The sequence below is a fragment of the Hyperolius riggenbachi genome, chromosome 1, assembly GCF_040937935.1.
Source record: "Hyperolius riggenbachi isolate aHypRig1 chromosome 1, aHypRig1.pri, whole genome shotgun sequence".
Taxonomy (NCBI): Eukaryota; Metazoa; Chordata; class Amphibia; order Anura; family Hyperoliidae; genus Hyperolius; species Hyperolius riggenbachi.
This window is the reverse complement of record NC_090646.1, coordinates 197,621,263-197,642,701: the sequence shown is the minus strand read 5'-3', so window position 1 is coordinate 197,642,701 and position 21,439 is coordinate 197,621,263. Positions and strand designations below refer to the sequence as shown.

The 21,439-nt window shown below is 45.8% G+C and overlaps 1 protein-coding gene across 1 annotated transcript in view; it reads right to left on the bottom strand.

The window, feature by feature from the left end:
* MAML3 (mastermind like transcriptional coactivator 3) overlaps positions 1-20,281 on the bottom strand; it is a 456,887-nt gene extending 436,606 nt beyond the window's left edge. The window contains exon 1 of the mRNA XM_068279630.1: positions 18,895-20,281. Within this exon, the coding sequence (XP_068135731.1) occupies positions 18,895-19,398 (504 nt within the window). The 5' untranslated portion in view covers positions 19,399-20,281. The remainder of the gene's footprint in view (positions 1-18,894) is intronic.
* Between the last annotated feature and the right edge of the window lie 1,158 nt (positions 20,282-21,439).

Genomic DNA, 21,439 nt, shown 5'->3' with positions numbered 1-21,439 from the left:
TCAGGACTTTGTACCTCTTTCTATGTAAATATATATATTCCTCTAATAAAAAATGTGTTCGACTCTAAACTTTATTCCCATCCTTTAAATTGATATATATTACCAATTTTAAAATGTTATTATGAAGGAAAATGAACCAAGATAAAAAGGACCAGTGTGGTTTGAACTATAAAACAACAGATTTTTATTTTGAAATCTTTATGGTATGCGTGACTAGGGGTGTGACAGGGGGGGGGGGCGTGATCAGGGGTGTGGCAGGGGCAGTGTTCTCCCCAGGCTCTGTTAGCCGGGTGCTGCACCCGGCTAGTTTTGGTTAGCACCCGGCTGTTATCAGCTCACCTCCTCTTTTGCTGTAAGCAGAGATGCTCACAGAAGCACTGGCCCTGTATTATCTCATCTCACCCCTCCCGGCTAATTTTTGGTGCCTCCCGGCTTATTTTTAGTGCCACCCGGCTGGAAAAACATTCTGGGGAGACCACTGAGGGGCGTGGCTTAAGTGTCCCTCTTTCTCATCTCAAAAAGTTGGGAGGTATGCATGTGTAAGGGCCTTAACTCAATCTGCTGACAGGAAACAACTAGGCAGTAGAGGTCTGACATCTGTATGGATAGGTTCATAACTGCGGGCATGAAAAGATACACTTAGGCCTCATTTACACCTAAAATCGAAAACGTGCGTTTTTTTCCCTCCTCCCGGCGCTCCACTGCACACTGCGTTTATGGTAACAGCACTTTTTTAAGCGCTTTTCCAGAGCGTTTTTTTTCATTCACTCCCTGACGCAAGTCAGGAAGTGAACTCTTTGACCCGGAAAAGAATAAATACAATGCATTTATTCTTAAAAATGCTCACGCAATTGCTGCACAAAGTGATTTTGTGAGCGTTTGCATTTTTCCTATACTTTCCATTGAGGCAAAATCGCCTCATTAATGGTACAGGCACCGCTTTGCTGAGTGGAACGGAAACGAACCGCTCAGCTGTGAACTCTCTCATAGGAATCATTGCACAAGCAGTTTTAGGGAAGATTTTGAAATCGTCCTTAGTGTGAACGAGCCCAAAGAGTTTTAAAATTAGAAACGTTCAGTTCTCAATGTAGTACTTATAGTTTACACTAATCAACATGGCCGACTGTTGTTCTATGGTCAGATAAAACAACAATTTTGACAGTCTGGAAAGCCCAATAAACACACTTGCAGAACAAAACTAAACCCCTTAACATTTTCAAGCACTTTATGTTGGAATATGTTCTTTGAGCTTAGAATAGTGTGGCTAATCTATTAGAGCAGAGGGAAAATTGTGACTGTAGTTTCTGCTTTAATAAAACAAGCCATGTATTTCACAGAATAAAATGACGCAATTCCATTCCATTTTTCTCCAACCTATAGGTAGGCATGCACAGTAAGATGAAGGAACCAATCAAGATCTACAATTTATCCATGGTTTACTACCTTGCTCTACTTAATATTAGATCTGGAGGAAATTATCAGCGGTTCAGCTGGAGATTTGTGGCTTTTACAAGCATCTGTGTGAGTGACCTGCTCCCTACCTGAGCTGCATAAGGCCTCTTTCACATGGGAGGCTAAAGGCAGTGAATCCATTGCCTGGCAGCTGCTTCTGTGCACTTGCTAGCTTTCGGAATGGAGAGGTGGCCACCACACTGCACTCCAGCTGAGGGTGGCCATGTCCATGCTCAGGTGCCACATGAAGCTTGTGGTTACAACCACTGCCATTTAGCTGCATTAAACTGTAGCCAATGGGTGCTTAGTGGCCAGCAGATGGGAGGCTGAATTGCCCAACAAGTGTGCAGTTCTGCCTCACATAGGGTTGCCAGGTGTCCGGTTTTACACCGGACAGTCCGTTTTTTGTGCGCTGTGTCCGGTGCAAAAAGGCATGCTAAACCGGACAATTAAGTTGTCTGGTTTAGAGCCCCCCCCCCGCAGCGCAGGAGGAGAGCAGCGCAGCAGAGAGAGAGCTGGGAGCAGCGGTGGAGAAGGGGGGCAATCTCCCCCCCCTTCCCTCACCTTAGGGTGCTCTCTCTCCCCCGCTGTCTCCTCCAGGATGATGTGCAGGCTGGCGGGTGGCTGCAGGCGGAACTTACCTCTGTGTCGCTCCAGCGCCAGAAGTTCGGGTCCCGCAGCCGCTGAGATTCGACTCAAAAAAGATCCGGATCAAAGATCCGAATCATTCATGAGCCGGACAACACTAATCAGTCTGAATAGTGTTGTCCGGCTCATGAATGATTCGAATCTTTGATCCGGATCTTTTTTGAGTCGAATCTCAGCGGCTGCGGGACCCGAACTTCTGGCGCTGGAGCGACACAGAGGTAAGTTCCGCCTGCAGCCACCCGCCAGCCTGCACATCATCCTGGAGGAGACAGCGGGGGAGAGAGAGCACCCTAAGGTGAGGGAAGGGGGGGGAGATTGCCCCCCTTCTCCACCGCTGCTCCCAGCTCTCTCTCTGCTGCACTGTTCTCCTCCTGCGGGGGGCGGGGGGCACCTGGCTACCTAACCTATTCTGGGCACATATACCCCCTGGCTACCTATTCTGGGCACATATAGCCCCTGGCTACCTATTCTGGGCACATATACCCCCTGGCTACCTATTCCGGGCACATATAGCCCCTGGCTACCTATTCCGGGCACATATAGCCCCTGGTTACCTATTCCGGGCACATATAGCCCCTGGCTACCTATTCTGGGCACATATAGCCCCTGGCTACCTATTCTGGGCACATATAGCCCCTGGCTACCTATTCTGGGCACATATAGCCCCTGGCTACCTATTCTGGGCACATATAGCCCCTGGCTACCTATTCTGGGCACATATACCCCCTGGCTACATATACTGGGACATATATACCCCTGCCTACGTATACTGGGACATTTACACCCCTGCCTACATATACTGGGACATATATACCCCCTGGCTACATATACTGGGCACATATATCCCTGGCTACATATACTGGGAACACTGGCTGTTTGTCATTATGTGCATTTAGTGGTGAAAAGCTGTCTCTTTTGTGCATTTACTGGTGAAAAGCCGTCTCTTATTATGTGCATTTACTGGTGAAAAGCTGTGTCTTATGTGCATTTACTGGTGAAAAGCTGTGTCTTATGTGCATTTACTGGTGAAAAGCTGTCTCTTGTGCATTTACTGGGGAAAAGCTGTCTCTTATTATGTGCATTTACTGGCGAAAAGGTGTCTCTTATAATGTGCATTTACTGGTGAAAAGCTGTCTCTTATGTGCAGTTACTGGTGAAAAACTGTCTCTTATGTGCACTGGACCAGTACTACTGGTGAGGACAGTTAGTGACATGGCTATGTACTCTGTAATGTGCTGCAGAAGATGTCAGTGCGATATAAATACTATAAAAAAATTTTTTAAAAAGCCCATTGCTTAGCCCCACTCTACATAAAAGTGCGCTTCTGACTCCGCCCCTAACTCCACCCCTAACTCCACCCCCTGTCTGGTTTTCTCCATCAGCCGACCTGGCAACCCTAGCCTCACATGTGAAAGAGGCCTTAGGGCTGGGACGCACTGAAGTGTTTTTTTGGCAGCTTTTTGGGATCACTTTCAATCGCTTATGTAATGCAAGGTGCACAGTTGCCTTTAGTCTACCTTGGTTAGCCATCTGCTACTTAAAAAAAAGGTTTTGTTATCTCAAGAAAAGATTTTCTTCAGAAAATCTTATCTGCCAGGACAGAACTCTCTGGATGAGCACTGGGTAAGGGCTGGTTCACACTTAGCGCTTTTTCAGCGCTTTGCTGATTGTCGGCGATCAGTAAAGTGCTGCCGCCAATATATCCCTATGGATAAATTCACACTGCAGCATTTGCGATCACGCGGTGCATGCAGCATCTTTGGGGCAATTACGCTGTGATACTTGTTCTAATGAACGGGAATCGCAAGCTTGCACTGAATAGCGAGCTTTTGCCAACCGAATCATGACTGTGGATCGAACGCGAATGCAGGGCAAGTGCGGTCAAGTGCCAAGTGTGAACTTGCCCTACGTGTAACACTAAAATTGCAAGCCATTTAGTTGGCTGTAGAGAGTCCAATCACTGATGCATTGCACACTGCCAGATAAGGATAATCAGCTGGAATAGGACTATGGGCTATATGTAGAGCCGGTTTCAGCAGAACAATCTGCAGTGTCTCTGGTCTCATCTGAAGATGAAGGAGCCCGGCTGTAGACACTTGCCAGCCAACCAGTGCCCATTTACATTTTCTTCATTGTGCACTTAACTTATTGCAAGTTACTTAGCCAGCAAAGATGCTATGGGAGCCTTTAGTCTTCTATGGAAATCTATAAACTTTGATTCCACAAATATATACAGGCAATCATTCTGGTATAATAACAATTAGCTGGATTAGCAGTACACTGGCAACATACAAGCAGGGTAGGATTCCATGAAAAGCCACATAGGCCCAGGCTGTGGGCAGCTGCTGACAAATGGGGCTGCTGGACATGGAAGAGGGGTGGTTACATAAGGAAAAGCAGGCTGCATTTGAAGGATGCTAATAGGGTACATGACATGGAATAGGAGAGCTGCACATCAAAGAGAGGAGCTGTCATACATGGAATAGGGGAGCTGCTGTCCAGGGGAGCTGTGCATCAAAGAGAGGAGCTGTTATACATGGAAGAGGGGGCTGCACATGCAATGGAAGGGGGTCTGCTGCACATGGAAGGGAGGCACAAGACAGTTGGCCTAGGGGCAGAAAAAACATAAAATTTGGGTTTGACTACAAGACACAAGCATTTTTCTTTCCTAAAGGTACAGGAGGAAGGCAAGAGACCCAAAGCAGTTCTCCCAGGTCACTTGCTGCCAGTCTACAGGCAGAAGTTGGAGTATCTGGGTAATGGGACTTCACAGAGAAAAAGTAAAAGCTTGTAACTCAACAGGTTTTTAGAACATCCATATACCTTCACTTTGTATCTGTGAAGTCCCAATTCCCACTTCCAAACTACAGCAACAGGCAGGAAGTGGGAAAGGCTGAGGAAACAACTTCACAGAAACAAAGAAAAGGTACTACAAACTGTGTCTGAGGACACCATACACGTTTAAATTTTAAAAAGGCATCCAGAGCTTAAGTCATTTGAACTACAGACTTTATAATAAAAGCACATTTATCAGCTGTAATCTTTACAAGAAACCTAATTCATATTTACTTTTGTAGATCACATAATCACAGGAAATCAGTCTGAGCCAATGAAACGCAGGGCATGCTGGCTGCCCTTGAGCAATGAAACACTATGACAACACAGAGAAAGCACAGCAGCCAAGTTTTGTGCTCCAGTCCAGTGTTCACTACAATATTGGTGCCATTGAATACTATATAGCTGCTAGTGTGTAGCCTCACAAAACCAGCTTTGCAGCTTTCCTTTCAGCACATTTATATTCACATTGTGTAGAACATCACTAGGAACAGTCGGGTAGTACCAATTGCCTTTGGGAGGGATAAGGGATACTTGCTAGTCCAGTAACTTATCAGCATGCTGGAAAAATCAGTGGCCAGCTTCTCCATAGAACCGTTACTAAGACTCAAGCTCCATACACACAGCTATATTAAACTCTGAAAACAATGCAGCATGTCTACAGAAGCCCCAGACCCTCGCCACCTGCAGATCGCTTCAGCTGACCGAGAGAATTGTTCTCCCCAATTAGTGCCATAGGAACACTACACTGTGCTAGCTTGCAGGCTAGCGATGCATCTGTACAGCCCCACCCTGTAATGCCACCCGAAGGAATCAGATGCTAATCCCTGCCAGGCGACATGCCTCGTATAAAGGGCTAAAAGCTTCACTTCATACACACATACACGAACTGTCATTCAGCAGGGATCAGAACTCAATCCCTTGGGCAACAGTTCGCGTCCGAGGCTGTTTAGACATCAGTTACTAAGGAATAGGAGGAGGGACTATGCGCGGGGCACGATGAAGGGCTTTCCGGCTGGAGGGAGAACAACCTGTTCCACTAGAGGCAGTGGCGTAGCTATGAAGCTATGGGCCCGGTGTGAGTTTTACATTGGCCCCCCCCAAGCACTCTATATATTCCACTTGATATGGCGCAACAAAACCTGCCAAGGTAATTCACAGTATTAAGGCTCATACACACATTAGACCATAGTCTTTTGAAAATGAAAGATTACAGACCAATTTTACCTCCTTCCATGTAGTATGAGAGCCATACCTTCACAGTCTTTTCTATGGAGCTGAACTCCCCATCAGAAAAAAATCTTTGCAAGATGCTGCACACACAGATGCTGTACAGACACAAAAGATCAGTATCTGCAAAAGATCTGTTCCTGCAAATTGCATTCATAGCCTATGAGATCTGCACATCATACACACCTTGTTTACAAGACAAGACAAAGACAAGACAAATAACATTTATATTGCGCTTTTCTCCTTGCGGACTCAAAGCGCCAGAGCAGAGCAGCAGCCACTAGGGTGCGCTCTATTGGCAGTAGCAGTGTAAGGGAGACTTGCCAAAGGTCTCCTACTGAATTAGTGCTGGCTTACTGAACAGGCAGAGCCGAGATTCGAACCCTGGTCTCCTGTGTCAGAGGCAGAGCCCTTAACCATTACACCATCAGCCAACTGACATTCATCTGCAGATCAGACAATCATCTGCAGAACTTAAAATCCATCCTGGTGGATCTGATCTGCAGTTGAATGTCTGTTAAACAAGGTGTGGATGATGATCTGCAGATATCATAGACTATGAATGCATTTTGCAGGAAAGGATCTTTTGCAGGAACAGATCTTTTGCAGATACTGATCTTTTTAATGTCTACAGCATCTATGTGTGCAGCATCTTGCAAAGATTTTTTTCTGATGGGGAGTTCAGCTCCATAGAAAAGACTGTGAAGGTGTTGCTCTCATACTACATGGATGGAAGGGGGTAAAATTGGTCTGTGATCTTTAATTTTCAAAAGACTATGATCTGATGTGTGTATGTGGCCTTAGAGGTGCAAGAAGGGGATGGGGAACAGTTTGTTAATGATTATTACTAATCAAAGCATCTATAGAAGTGATCATTACCACCACAGGACCAAATAGAGAGCTAATACTTTGGTTGAGGAAGGACCCCATGGGGCCCCTCTGGCCCAAGGGCCCCGATGCGGTCGCTACCTCTGCAACCCCTATTGCTACGCCACTGACTAGAGGTCTGACATAATGAATATTATTAGCATATTATACAGTGTTTTACTGAACAGAGAGAACCATCCCTACCATACACATGTTCTAGAGCACAGGTCCACAACCCCTGGGCCACGCCCTCTGCCGGGTCGCAGGCAGCTAGATGGGCCGTGCCGTCTGTCATCACAGTGCAGAGAGAAGTGTCACTGAAGTTTGCCGGAAGCTATAGAGAAGAGCAGTCTGCAGCCATTGTTACTGCTGCCACCTAGTGTCTGTTATTTGTAATGCAGCATGCTTTCTGTCTGTATGGACACCAGGTGGCAGCAGTGAGGATGACTGGGACGCTCTGGTCTCTTGCCAGCCACTAGAGATGGGAAGTTCGGATCTTTTCAATGATCCGGATGATTCGAATCGGATCATTGAAAAGATCCGGATCTTTGATCCGAATCTTGGCTCATTTTACAAGGGAAGCATTGGGGGGGTGAAATGACTAGCAGGACAGGAGAAGGGGAGGGGGGTGGACACACAGAGAAGGGGAGAAGATGGACAGAGGGCAGGGAGTGGACAGAGAAGGGAGGAGGGACGAGCAGAGAGCAGAAATGTTTGTTTGCACACAATACCCACATGCTGCAATCATATGCTTTACATGTATTTCACCTATATGCTCATCTGTATACCTTGAATGGAAACGTCACACAGTGATAGAAAGCATTCCCCAAAGCATTCCCAGAAGATAAGTGCAGCTGTTTAGAGCAAGTGCAGGAGGATCATATTGCCCTGCAATCACAGTGCCTGCAAAGTTACTGAGCTGTACTGAGCTGAGCCAAAAGCTTCCAATGTGTTCACTGCACAACTACGGAACAGACAGCCTATAATGAGCAGCACGTTATAGCCAGTATGTGTGCTCTACACATATCTGGCAGTGGCACCCATGTCCCCTCTACCTGTCCCTGTGCAAGGCTGGCTCCCCTGAGTCCCCTCCAACAGAGCGATCCATCTCTGCTCTGCTTCTAGGACCCCGCTGCCCGCTGAGAGGGGGCGTGTGTCGCTACTGGCCCCGCCCCTTTTGCGATCCGAATCACTCATTTTGATGATTCGGATGATTCGACTCACAAAATAGATTCGGATCAAAGATCCGAATCGTTCATGATCCGGACAACACTACCAGCCACAGAGTTTTGTCTGCACCAAGGTGAGCAGCTGATGCTGGATGCTAATGTGGGAAGAAGAGTGGAAGGGTAAAAATGAGTGTGGGGAGGATGGAAGGGTGTGTAGAGAGGAGTAATGGGTGATGTATGCGTGGGGAGGAGGGTAAAGGGGCTGTGGGGTGGAGGGAAGGATAAAAGTGAGGGGAGGCAGATGAGGGTAGGAAATGACTGTGCCAGTAGGTAAGGATGCCCAGGCAGTACCCCCTTCACACCACCTGTTACACCAAATGTACCTTGTGCTGGTGGCTTATGCAGCAGCACCAGTGCAGTGCAAAGACATATTTTTCCAAAGTGCTGAGGGTGATGAAGATAGTGGTTAGGTAGGGCTGGTGTTGCCAGGACTTCTTTATGTAATGACCCTGCCTGTAGAAATGTAGAACAAGCTCGCCCCCCCCCCCCCCCCATAACACTTCTGTACCTCGCATTATTATTTTTTATTATTATTATTTAGTATCTATATAGCGCCGACATATTACGCAGCGCTGTACAGTGTATATATATATATCTTGTCACTAACTGTCCCTCAGAGGAGCTCACAATCTAATCCCTACCATTGCCATATGTCTATATTAAGTAGTGCAAGTACTGTAGTCTAGGGCCAATTTTTTAGAGGGAGCCAATTAACTTATCTGTATGTTTTTGGAATGTGGGAGGAAACCGGAGTGCCCGGAGGAAACCCACGCAGACACGGAGAGAACATACAAACTCTTTTTGCAGATAGTGCCCTCGCTGGGATTCGAACCAGGGACCCAGCGTTTCAAGGCGAGAGAGCTAACCACTACGCCACCGTGCTGCCCCAAGCTGCATACGCTTGCATACGCCCAACCCTTGTGGGGGAGGGGGGGTTGAGGAAATCGCCTGATGCTGAAGATTTCCTTGAGTCAAAAAGGGTTGGGGACCACTGTTCTAGAGCCAATACAGCAAGGCATCAATTGAACAATAAGCATGCTTTTGTAATATGGAAGTTAAAGTATCCAGCGGATCGTGCCCCACATAAAGGACTACAATGGTTTAGATTATGACTTGATTATCATGGTTTGTTTAGTGATCTATCATAGTGGATCACTGCATGAAGCTATAGAACACCTGAATGGTCACTGAGAGGGGTGGTGCAGGATGGAGTGACACAGAGAAGGAAAGGTAATAAGGGAGAATATCAGACTCAGACGGCCCTCAGATGACATGATCCAGCAGTCCAGATCTCATACCTGTGCCTCAGGGGGAATCAGGGGACTATAGTTTCAGCAAAGGTGGATCCAGGCAGCTGCCTCAGCCAAGAACCATCCAGCATGTGTACAAGGCTTAACTTGACATGATATACTTGGTCAACTACTCTCGCTTGTGTCTGTGTTGGTTTTTCATCCATGTTTTATCCTGTTGACAATGAATCTATATATAGCTATTTTTTCTCAGGGATCCCTGACAGAGGCATTCGTTTACACTTTACATACTTCTACCATTCATACAGGTCTCACAATATACAGTAAAGCCACACGCCGACTTGTGGCTATTACTGGCTGAAACAATCATGCGTAATCTTCTGCCAAACAATGACCGTTCATGGACGTATGGCTCAACTGAACTGTGTTTACAATCCTATGAAGGGGGAGGAGGAATTATCACAGGGACCTACCAATAAGCTGAATAATTCTAAAGCTATGTACACATGCTGGAATAAACTCAACCACAGCGGGAGATAGACCACTTTGGCTGAGAATCTAGAGTGAATCTGGCGTGTGTACAGCGACCGCCTGACATCTTTTTAACGATCTCAGACACCTGAGCAACCCCAAGGTGCATTTGTTTGCTCTACTCACCCAGCCCAGTGAGTTGTTCTGCCTTGCGACTTGTTGTCCCTGTCACTTTAATAGCATCAGAGGTGTTGGTAGCCTACAGGCCACCGAAATGCCTGTACAGCATCAAGCCCTGCCCTGAACCGCTGTTCAAAAGACTGAGTCCCAATCCTTGATGGGTGACATTTACCCATAGTGTCTATGTAGCTTTATTCACGTGCAGCCTGTCTTATCACCCACGTTTACATACGTGAAGTTTAACGTAACGTAAAAGTTTAAAGTCTGTACTACCTAAACTCAGAATTTAATAAGGCAAATTCTGTTCCTTGGTGTACCTTATATTGCCTTTGCAATTGAACTTTTATAACAGAAAAGTGCTTTGTATAGCTGTGATTGCTGCAGCCAAGCACCTATCTATGCTGCCGTTAAGGTGGCCACTAATGATACAATTTTCTGAACGATCGTTTACGAAGGATTCTTTTTATAAATGATCGGAAATGTTCGTTTGGGACCACTAATGAGCAAAACACTCCTAACTAATCTGATCAGATTAATGAATTTCCAATCGTTCAGATGAAGAATCGTTCGTAACCGATCATTCAGAAAATTGTATCGTTAGTGGCCACCTTTACACTAATCCTGCCTGTCATTTCCTCTAACTAGAAATGAGGTCTTACAATTTCTCACCCTCTTCTTCCTGTGATCTACAAAGCCCCGCCTCCTCACAGACACATGGCTACTACAGTGATGCAGGGATTCTGGAAAGTGTAGTAGGGTAGCTACAGTTTTTCCTACTTTGTGCGCAGCAAAGTCACACCTGTTGATCCACCCAGCAACTGAATCCAGATAGGAAAGCATGATGTACTGCAGATTCAATCACATCAGGCCCATGAAACAGGAATGGTTTTTACTACTTTCATCATATTTACTTACTATCCTGATCATTTTCCTCATTAATTTTTGATTGCCAATAGAAGGGAGCCCTGTTTTCAGCCAATGGCACTTGTAAACGGATTTTTATTTTATTTTTTTTACAATCTACTCAAGTAGGAGATTGCCAATCTGAAACCCATTTTCATTTTTTACGTTTGCTTATTCCTAAACCAACGGTTCCTGTTCTCAGTTGTCACTGCTCACTTCTGCTGCTTTCTGTACAAGGCTTGTGAAGGTATCCATCCTGAAGTAGGACACACAAGTGACTGGTGTGACTCACTAGAGCAAAGGCCAGCTGCATGCGCTCAGCCAGCATACTAAGCTACAGGCTGCCTGGAGGATTCCAGCCCACCACAAGCATGCTGCCGTCACTACAATGAAAGCATAGCATGCCATTCAACGTAAAGGCGCAATCCTTGTCAGAGCAAATAAGAAGAACGTGCTTTCTGGCAATGCTACAGAACACAGACGTAGCTAATGTTCTGTGTGTCTTTCCTCCTATGAACTGCAAATAATGATAGTTTCCACAAGTGCTTCCTTCCAAGAATGCCGAAACCGAGCTGCTTCTCTGACACACGGCAGGATAAAAAATAAAGACAGCCAGCAATGCTGCATTGTACAACACATAGCATACAATGCAATGAATAATAAATGATCAACATTTTAGAAACCCTGAACATGAAGACTGGCAGTTATGGGTTACAAATACAATTTTGGACATTACAGTATTAAACAGTATGAAAAATATGGAATTCAGCTGGACTCACCTGTACAGTACCCACTGATCAATAATGCAAATAGTTTACATTACTGAGACAGCAGATCACCCTTGTTTACCTGCAACTGTAGCACAAGTCTTGTTTGCGCTTTAAGCCCATTGTGTTGTTAACGCTATACTTTCTAAAATTTGCCTTGCCAGATTGTTAAGGCTCATACACACGTCTGACTGAAGGCAACGATGGGTCCATCGTCACCTCCCGCTGGGCGGGTTTTCAGCAGACAGTAGAGCGTGTGTACAGTCTGTCGGCGGACTGATAAGGCTGTTTCTGATCGATCCGCCGGGCCCGTCGTTGCCTTTAGTACGGCGTGTGTACGCGCCTTAAGGGACGTCCTGTGCCTGTGTGACCCACGGTCGCTACTCACCCTACCCGCCGGGAGCTGCTCCTTCATACGCCATCCCTCTGCCCAGTCTACAGCAACAGAATGCAACGCTAGCCTGCAGGCTGCCAACACATCTGTACACACTCAGCCTAGGGATCGAGTCCTGATACCTGCTGGGCATCAGTTTATTTCCATGTTTCACGAGATAATAAAACCTACCACAGAAATAAGCCCAGTCATTATTTTTCATGATTTTTGAGGTTGCTCGAAATGGACCCTAGTCCAAAATTAAGCCCTATTTACAGATAACAAAAAAAGTCAGTTTAAACAACTAAATCAATAGGCAAATAGAGTGTAGCAGGACAGACAGACCCTTCACCAAGGAAAGTGGACCGTGCCAAAAAGAAACGTGCTCAAAAGACCCCATGTGACCCAAAACAATAAGGGTTGGCAAGTGCTGGGCTCTCTGTAAATGTAGATTGTTGTACACAGAAAAAGCTAAATGCATTCACACTTGAACTGCGTAAAAAAAAAAAAAAAAAAAACCCACATTCAAGGTGGTTTTACCTGGGGCTTCTTCTGTGCCCCCATAAACTCTGTGATCCCTCAGCTTCATTGACCTCCTCTCTGTCTTGCAGCTTTACTCCCCCTCTCTTTGTGCATGCTCTCTGATAGCTGTGTGTGGGAGCCTTGGCCAGGAGCACCGGTCATGTGCGGTTACAAATGTTTCCAAACCTTGCATGCCCAGAATGCTCCCAGTCATTCATAAAGCATGATCGAAGAGTGTGTATGGAGAGGTCAGAACATGCACCCTTGCTCTGACTGGGTTCAGATGGTGATTTGATCAAGGGGGGGGGGGGGGGGAGAAGAATAATAGCATCAAGACAGAGGGGGGACTGGCAACCCTGTGGGGCCATGGAATTCACGGGCGCATGGAAGAAGCCACAAGTGTGTCCCTCTGTATTTTTAGTTCAGGCAACACTTTTTATATGTCTTTAATCAAACACTATTTTATAAAAATGTTTGCATAACACAGTTTTGTAGAAAAACAAAACAAGCTGCAACTTTGTTATGTAAATTAGGAAAATGCCTGTCACACAAATGAACAGCAAGCTGCCTGCCCACTACCCCCTATATTTCTCCCAATCAGTGTGAAGCCATGACAGGTACCAGTCTGCAAGGAGTCATGGCTTCAGCAAACAGCAATGGCTCCCCCCTCTTCATTACCATGTGACTAGAAGGGATGTGTGCTAGGCTGACCAGGCAACTGTTGCTGAGGGTTTACCAACTGGTAGACAAAGTAGTTTAACTTTTTTGTTTTACATTTACAAAACATTTTAGGCATACCGATTTTTAAAATATTGTTCTATAAAATGCATCTTAGAACAACTGTGCCTGAACTGGAACTTTAATATGATTTTTTTTTTCCTAGCATTCAGTTTTATTTATTTAAATAATTAAGTAACATTTGTCATAATATTGCTTAAAAAGAAATATAATATGGCAGCCTCAGCATAGCTCTCGCTACAGTTGTACTTAGGACAACTAAAGTAAGAAATATATGGAGGATGGCTGTCCTGCTGACCCTTTACCTCTAATACTTTTAGCCATAGATCCTGAACAAGCATGCAGCAGATGAGGCGTTTATGACAGCATGCAGCAGATTAGGTGTTTATGACATTGTCAGAACTGGCAAGATTAGCTGCATGTTTGTTTCTGGTGTTATTTGGACACTACTGTAGCCAAATAGATCAGCAGGGCCTGCCAGGTATTATTTAACCACTTCACCCCAAGGCGGTTTTTACCCTAAGGCTAATTTCACACCAGGACGTTGCGTTAGAGGGGGCGTTAAGGTTGCATAACGTCCCCCTAACGGAACGCCTGGTGGTGCTGGATCTGGACGTCAGAGTGAGCCGCGTTGTGCAGCTCACTCTGGCGTCAGTGATGCCGTGATGCGCACTCTTGTGCGCATGCGGCATCACGTGGTCCCGCCGGCCAATCGCCGCACAGAGCGGCTGCTCCAGGAAGTAAACACTGCACGTCACAACGTGCAGTGCATATTAATTAGCCATGTGCCTGGCCGCTCTCCGCTCCTCCACAAGATCACTGAGCATGTGCAAGCAGTCTAACGCTCAGCCGTGTCTAAAGTACTGCATGCAGTACGTTGTCTTGTGAGGCAGCGTTACAATGTAACGCAACGTGGGCACAGTGAACAGCCCCATTTATTTTTTATTACTGTGCGGTGGGCTGCGTTACAGGCTGCTCTAACGTGCGCCTGTAACGTCCCACTGTGAAACCAGCCTTACGGACAAGAGCGATTTTCACCTTTCAGTGCTCATCCCTTTCATTTGCCAATAGCTTAATCACTACTAATCACAATGAAATGATCTATATCTTGTTTTTTTCACCACCAATTGGGCTTTTTGGAGTTGATATTTGTTTTCAGTAATTATTTTATTTTCTATGCATTTTAAAGGGGAAAACAAGGAAAAAATACAGTTTGTCCAATTTCATCCCCTATATTTTTAATATAAAACACTGCTACTGTACATAAAACCCACACATTTTATCTGCCTATTCGTCCTGGTTATCACAAGATTTAAATTATGTCCCTATTACAAAGTATGGTGACAATATAGTATTTTGAAATAAAGGTGTATTTTTTTTTGGTGCTTTTTTTCACTGTTTTCAAGTGCACGTGCACAGTAATTCACGTGCACACACATGCGGGAACGCACATGGGATCGCACACAGCAGCAGCGCATGACGTTTTCAAACGTCCTGGAGCCACTTGACGACCAGCCCATTTTTGTATGATCTGTGCTGGGTGGGCTCTTCAGCCCCCAGCACAGATCAGGTGGCAGGCAGGGCGATCAGACGTCCCCCCCCCTTTTTCCCACTAGGGGGATGTCCTGTTGGGGGGGTCTGATCGCCACCGGCTATTTGTGCCTAGCGCGGGGGGGCGCCTCAAAGCCCCCCTCCGCAGTGATATTCCCTCTCCCTCCCCTTCTCAATATAGGCGGTACAGGACAGCGAGCCGTCCTGTACCGCCTCAGATAGGCTTCAGCCTATCAGATGGCGGCAATCCCCGGCCAATCAGAGGCCAGGGATCGCCGATCTCCTTTAGTCAAATGTAAACACCGGGGATTACGTCCCCGGGTGTTTAAAAGCAGAGAGACATATGGACAGACAGACGACATAAGTATTATACATTTCTGGAAGTAGAGCAGGGGAGCTGTGACTAGGTTACATATTTCTACCAGCAGCTTTTGATCTCTGTTCTTTTCCTACTTCTTAAAGTGGACCCAAATTAAAAATACAAGATTTCAGAAATAAAATCTATTTTCTAAATTATAATAATAAATAGCAGCCTTTTTTCAGCTGCATGATGACAAATATAAAATATTTTACATTTATTGGAGGAACCCCTCCCTTCCTTTCAAATTGCCGGCATTTTTCCGGCAAACTGGTGGAGTAGATGGTGTCCGGCAATGGAGGAATTGCTAATGGCTGCCCCAGTATAACCCTAGCTATGAAAAGAGAAGGGTAAAAAGCATGCACTGAAATGATCATAGGTTTGAAGGAGTGTTTATTTATCTTTGTATGTGTCAGAGTGGTGCAACTAAATATTTTTAATTAAAAAAATGTTTGGTTTGGGTCCGCTTTAAGAGACAAAATATAATCATGTATCCAATAGATACCCCATGTGTCTCACATCCAACCTGTGTCCAACAGAGCCCAGAGGACTCCTCCCCTTGTGTCTCACATCCAACATGTGTCCAATAGAGCCCACAGGGCTTCTCCCCTTCTGTCTCACATCCAACATGTGTCCAATAGAGCCACCAATGGGCTCCTCCCCTTGTCTCACATCCAACATGTGTCTAATAGAGCCACCACAGGGCTCCTCCCTTTGTGTCTCACATCCAACATGTATCCAATAGAGCCCTCGGGGCTCCTCCCCTTATGTCTCACGTTCAACAGCTGAGGAGGGAATAATAACTGGACACAGTCTGCTGGTGGAATAATTCCAGTGGCTAATAGCCCCCCACAATGCTGATATTACAGTTGTAGGGTTCTAGTGGTTGAAAGCCGTCACTGCTAGACAAGCCCAGCAGTACAGTCTGGACAAGCACAGGCTGTTTCTCCATTGCCACTCCATACAGCCACCATAAATTGTCATTTTGTTTTATATGGATGTATGTGCTACAATCCTGAAAAATCCAGAACATTTTACAAAAAAAAGAATAAGCTTATCAAAATAGAGCTTTATAAAATTCAGCATCTATTCCTATACAGAGCACAGAAAGCCTTAACCCTCCTTAGGTTGTAAAACATCTATGGGGGTTTCTTAATTTTGCAAACATCATACAAATCTGTCATACACACAGCCTAAACAATCCACAATATTTATGTAGAAAAATCATACAATATGTGTGCATACCGCATATTATATTCAGCACCTGAGTGTCAAAGCAAAATACCCCAACTCAAAGAGAGAATCCACCAAATAAAGAAAAAAAACACCACAGTCATGCCATTAAGACCTTATAAGCTGTGTTTATAGTGTAAGCAAGTATTTATTGCAAATAATTATTATTGCATATAATATTGCATATAATATTTTATTTTCTCTGAAACAAATAAGAGTGCAGCTAGTGATGTTTATCCATGTGCTCTATTCTCCCTACAAAATACTAAACAGGGTCTCCAGATCATCATATAAGCTGCACCAACACTGCTCACAACATTAAAGTAAAGCCCTGGTGTTTATTGGAATTAAACTCTGCCCCCCTCTCCTCAGGAGTATTGAGAAGACCTGATCTTCTCTTTACAGAATTATATGAAGGAAAGAACTGGGCTGATTCTGCCTTAATGCAGCAGAAGCCAAATAAAAAGAGGGGGGGGGGGTTGTTTCCTGTAAGATATCTAACCAGTCTAACAGCATCAGAGTCACAGGGAAGGAGGAGGGGATGAGGGAAAATAGCCACTACTGTGCAAACAACCCTCCCCCACAACACACACACACACTTTGCCACTCAGAAGTGAGCAGCAAACAGCCGAGCCTCAGCTCTGACAGTGTCCTGATTACTGAAGCAAAAGATGTACACTTTACACTTGTCCCCACCCCCAGCCCGGCGCTCCTCCCTGGCTCATGACTCTATTTAACCACAAAAATCCAGTTGTCTACATTTAGCACGCCGCTCTTCTATCACAGAATGCTCTGCACAATGTCTGCTATTATCCCAGTAAATATATATGTAAATGTATTAAGATCATGCCTGATAAACACCATAAATATATTTGTGCAAGGTCAAGAAGTAGTTCACATATTACCGCCAGTTAAAGGGCTTCTCATATCACTGACCATTACATTAAATATTTAATTGCAAAGATCGCTCTACAAACCAGTGGCTAGTAATCTCACCTGGCAGCGCCAGGCATACATGTTCAACCTCAGCAGCATATTATCTGCATGGAGTTTGTACGATCTCCTATGTTTGCATGTGCTTTCTCTCACATCCTCACTAAATAATGGTATATTAACTGGTTTCCAATGAAAACTGCCCTATAAATATTAGACTGTAACCGTGATAGGGATGGGATTATATTATGATTTTCTCTGTGATACAGCGATATAAATTGTTCAATGTACCCAAGAAAACATCATTGCTATATATAAAATGCAAAATAATGAATAATAGTAATAAAAGGTGAATAGGTAGATCACAGATCGGGCAATGTTATGTATCTCCAGGTAAGAGCAGCAGGGATCTCAACTTCTTAGGTCAATTTAAAAATAATTGCACAGATCAGTCTTCCATCTATTGACTTCTTAACTTTTTCTCTTGTCTGTTTTTAAATATCAAGGCTTGTATAGTTGACAGACGACAAGGTTAAAAAAAATATATAAAGATCGATTTAAATAATACCTGTATTTAAATACATTGCTTAATCATGGATAATCATGGTAAAGACCAATTCAATGTTAATAAACCTGAAATGACACGGAAATGGATTTTATCCGATCTCACCAGCAACATGCACCGAGAGGGTTAACCTGTGGTGAGCCGCAGATTTCCCAAGTCATATCTTTCAGTGTTAATCTCTTGGCCAGTGCAGTGAAGCATGAAGAGAGTGAAGGGGTTAATGGCAGTCAGCAGCCGCACATTCCCCACACACAATGCCTGGGAATCTGCTGCCCATTGTTACATGACCAGCCTGCTGCACTCGGGGGGGGGTAAGCCACTTAGGAGATCAAAACTGAAGGATCACGACTCGTCTCCTACCAATAACTACATCAGCAAAGCATCAAGGACAAGGCTAAAGCAAATCATGTCACGCTGATGACACCGATACAATGTAACAAAGCCATAAAGCACAAGTGACACCGTGACTGTGTCACTTCCTAGATCCCAAGCTTCGGGGATACAGTGTAACAGCATGAACATTCCGACCCAGGGCTTCCCTCAGCACTGAGAAGTGAGAAGCCCAACACCACTACAAAGTGCTGCTTCCATAACACAGAGGGCTGTCATCGCTGCAGCAGCAGCTTTCCCTCAACTTCCTACAGAATTAAAAGTGTTCAAAACTTTGGAGGCATTGCCCATTTGTGTGAGCTCCGCCCCTAACCCCGCTCTGAAAAGAGAAGAGACACGGGATAACCCCCTCCCTCCCCCCTCCAGCAGTAGTGGCTGGTCACTGGCTCCCCCTCTTACCATGATCAGAGTGTGGTTCCTGTGCTCCGTCGTGCCGCTGGCCGCCTCTCCATCCTGTTGCTTGCCCTGCTGGGGATTGTGCTGCTGCTGCTGGTGGGGATGGTGCTGGTGGTGGGCTTGCTTACTGACCCCCGCTCCAGCAGCACTCGCAGAGGATCCCCCTTGGCTTGTGTTTGACTTCTTGGCCCTTTGCTCCACTGTCCTCTGGTAGAGAGTCATTGTGTCCCTTCTGTCCATCTCCAGCTGCTCAGCCTGGGCTTGCTGGTACCTGTTCTCACAGCTGACATGGCGCTTCTTGCAGCCCTCTATCCTCTGCCGGAGCCGCTCCACCACGGTGCTGTGTTTAGGAATGCTGCTATTGTTCGGCGCATTGGGGGCAGCAATGCTGGGAGGGGTATTATTACCACTGTGACTACCAGCCCCAGCGATGCTGCTGCCCAGGGCATTGCTGATGCACAGACTGCTGCCGTTGTTAGAGGCAGCGGGGGCAGCGAAATCCCCCATGCCAGTCCCCGTGCACACTATTTTGGAAAAGAAGTTTGCAGTCCCCCGAAAAAACTGTCCACTACTTTTTGAGAGGGGTTGGTCCAGGTGCTTTTGCTACACTGGGTCAGGAGCCAGGTTGGGGTGCAGAGCCAGCATGGATGTGGCTACACCAGGTCGTGCATCACCTCTGCACAGCTCAGCCCCCAGGGAGGAGAGGCGAGGGGGATCTCTCATCAAATCACACAGAAAAAGACATTGATCGCCACAAACAGGGCAAGAGTTCGCGAGGAGATCAGCAGATCACTTATCGCCTTCTGTCCAGTAATCCAGCGTCCGTCCTGTATTCCCAGAGAAGAGCGGAACGTCCGAGGTGGCCACACATGCCTGTCACTTGCACACTTCTCTGTGATCATACAGCATAGGTATACACAACACACACACATGCACTCACTCCTCCTTCCTTCCCAGCCACAGCATTATCACACAGCACGCTGCCCTCCTATCGTACCCCCTTCCAAAAAGCAGACAGGGGGGGTGAAAAAAAGTTTACTTGTGTGTGCAGCAGAGCGTCCAAAGTACTTTTGGTGGATCTCTTGCCTACTAAAAGGAGTGGAGAAAAAATAAACGAGAAATTGCACAGAGGAAGAACCAGTAGAACAAATGTATCTCTTTCTACACAAGTAATAAATCCTGAGGGAGAGAGGAGGAGGGATAGGTTGATAGGGGGGGAGAGAACACACAGCTTAATAGCCAGAGCAGTTGCAAAAAGTAGAGCAGTGGAGGCTGGTGAAGGAAGGGAGCTGATAGAGCAGGGCTTGCTAATGCTGCCGCTTGTGCTGGTTTTGCTCCTCCTGCCACCATCACAATGATCAAGTGCTCTCCTCCTCCTCCTCTCACTGCTTCCTCCTCCTTCATGCCAGCGGAGTGATATCAGGACAAGAGCTCAGTAAACAGCAGCAAGAAGCCGTGAGGCGGCCTCGGGGACCAGGTGCAAAACCAGGAGTAGAGTTTAAGCTCCAGCCAAGAAAGGAGTGGAGCTGTTGAGGGAGGGAGAGGACAGTGCTGCTTCCACTCAACTTCTGACCTTCCCTTCATTCTGTGTGCATAGGGGAGAGAGCAGCAGGAAGAGCTGGCTTGTATTTGCCTCACCGTCTCAGTGACTGAACCCGCTGCCTGTCATTCGTCTATTTAGATTTTTTTCCGTTTCATCCACTGTGGTAAAAGTCCACAGTATAGAGTAGTACTGTGGGTAGTATTACTGTAGATCAGACAGGTATAGAGAGGATAGAAGCATGCACACTCTAGCTAGTCCCTCAACTCCCATAACAACTCTGCTGACTCAATTTAACATAGAAAATGGATCTTACAGGTTAGTTAAGGCTGTGCTGATTGGTGACTGCAGTCTGTAGTAAACGTATATTTAACTGAAATCATATCTGCACACATATCAGAAAACACCTAGGCAGGGAACACACTTGACTGTTAGGGCCCTTTTCCACTAGCAGTCGCTAGCGTTCACGCTGAACGCTAGCGATTGCTGAATCACAAAAAGCAGGAAACCTCCGGCAATTGCGTTCACGATTTTGCTATGCACTGTACTGCATAGCAAAATCACGGCAAAGATCGCTCCGCGGCGCGATCGCGTTTGACAAAAAACGAATCGTGGTAGTGGAAATTGCCTACCGCGATTCCCATGTTAATGTGCAAACCGTAGCGATTAAAAAATCACTAGCGGTTTGTGATTTTGCGATTCAGCATCGCAAACGCCGCTAGTGGAAAAGGGCCCTTTCACATCAGAAGGCTTTTTCGGATTTTCAACGCCATGGCCCAAGTTGGCGTTTTCCTAGGTAAAATGAAAGTCCATAGACTTTCATTTTACCTTTCACACTTAACGCTGCGTTTTGGAGCGTTGCGTTTTGAAGCTCCCAGAACCTTTTTTAGGGCTGACCACGGCGTTTCTCATTACAATTGATACTATGTATTGGCGTTAAAACGCCTTAAAAACGCCAGCAGCCAAAACGCAGCGTTTTAGCCTTTTACTGCTGCCTGTAGTGTGAAA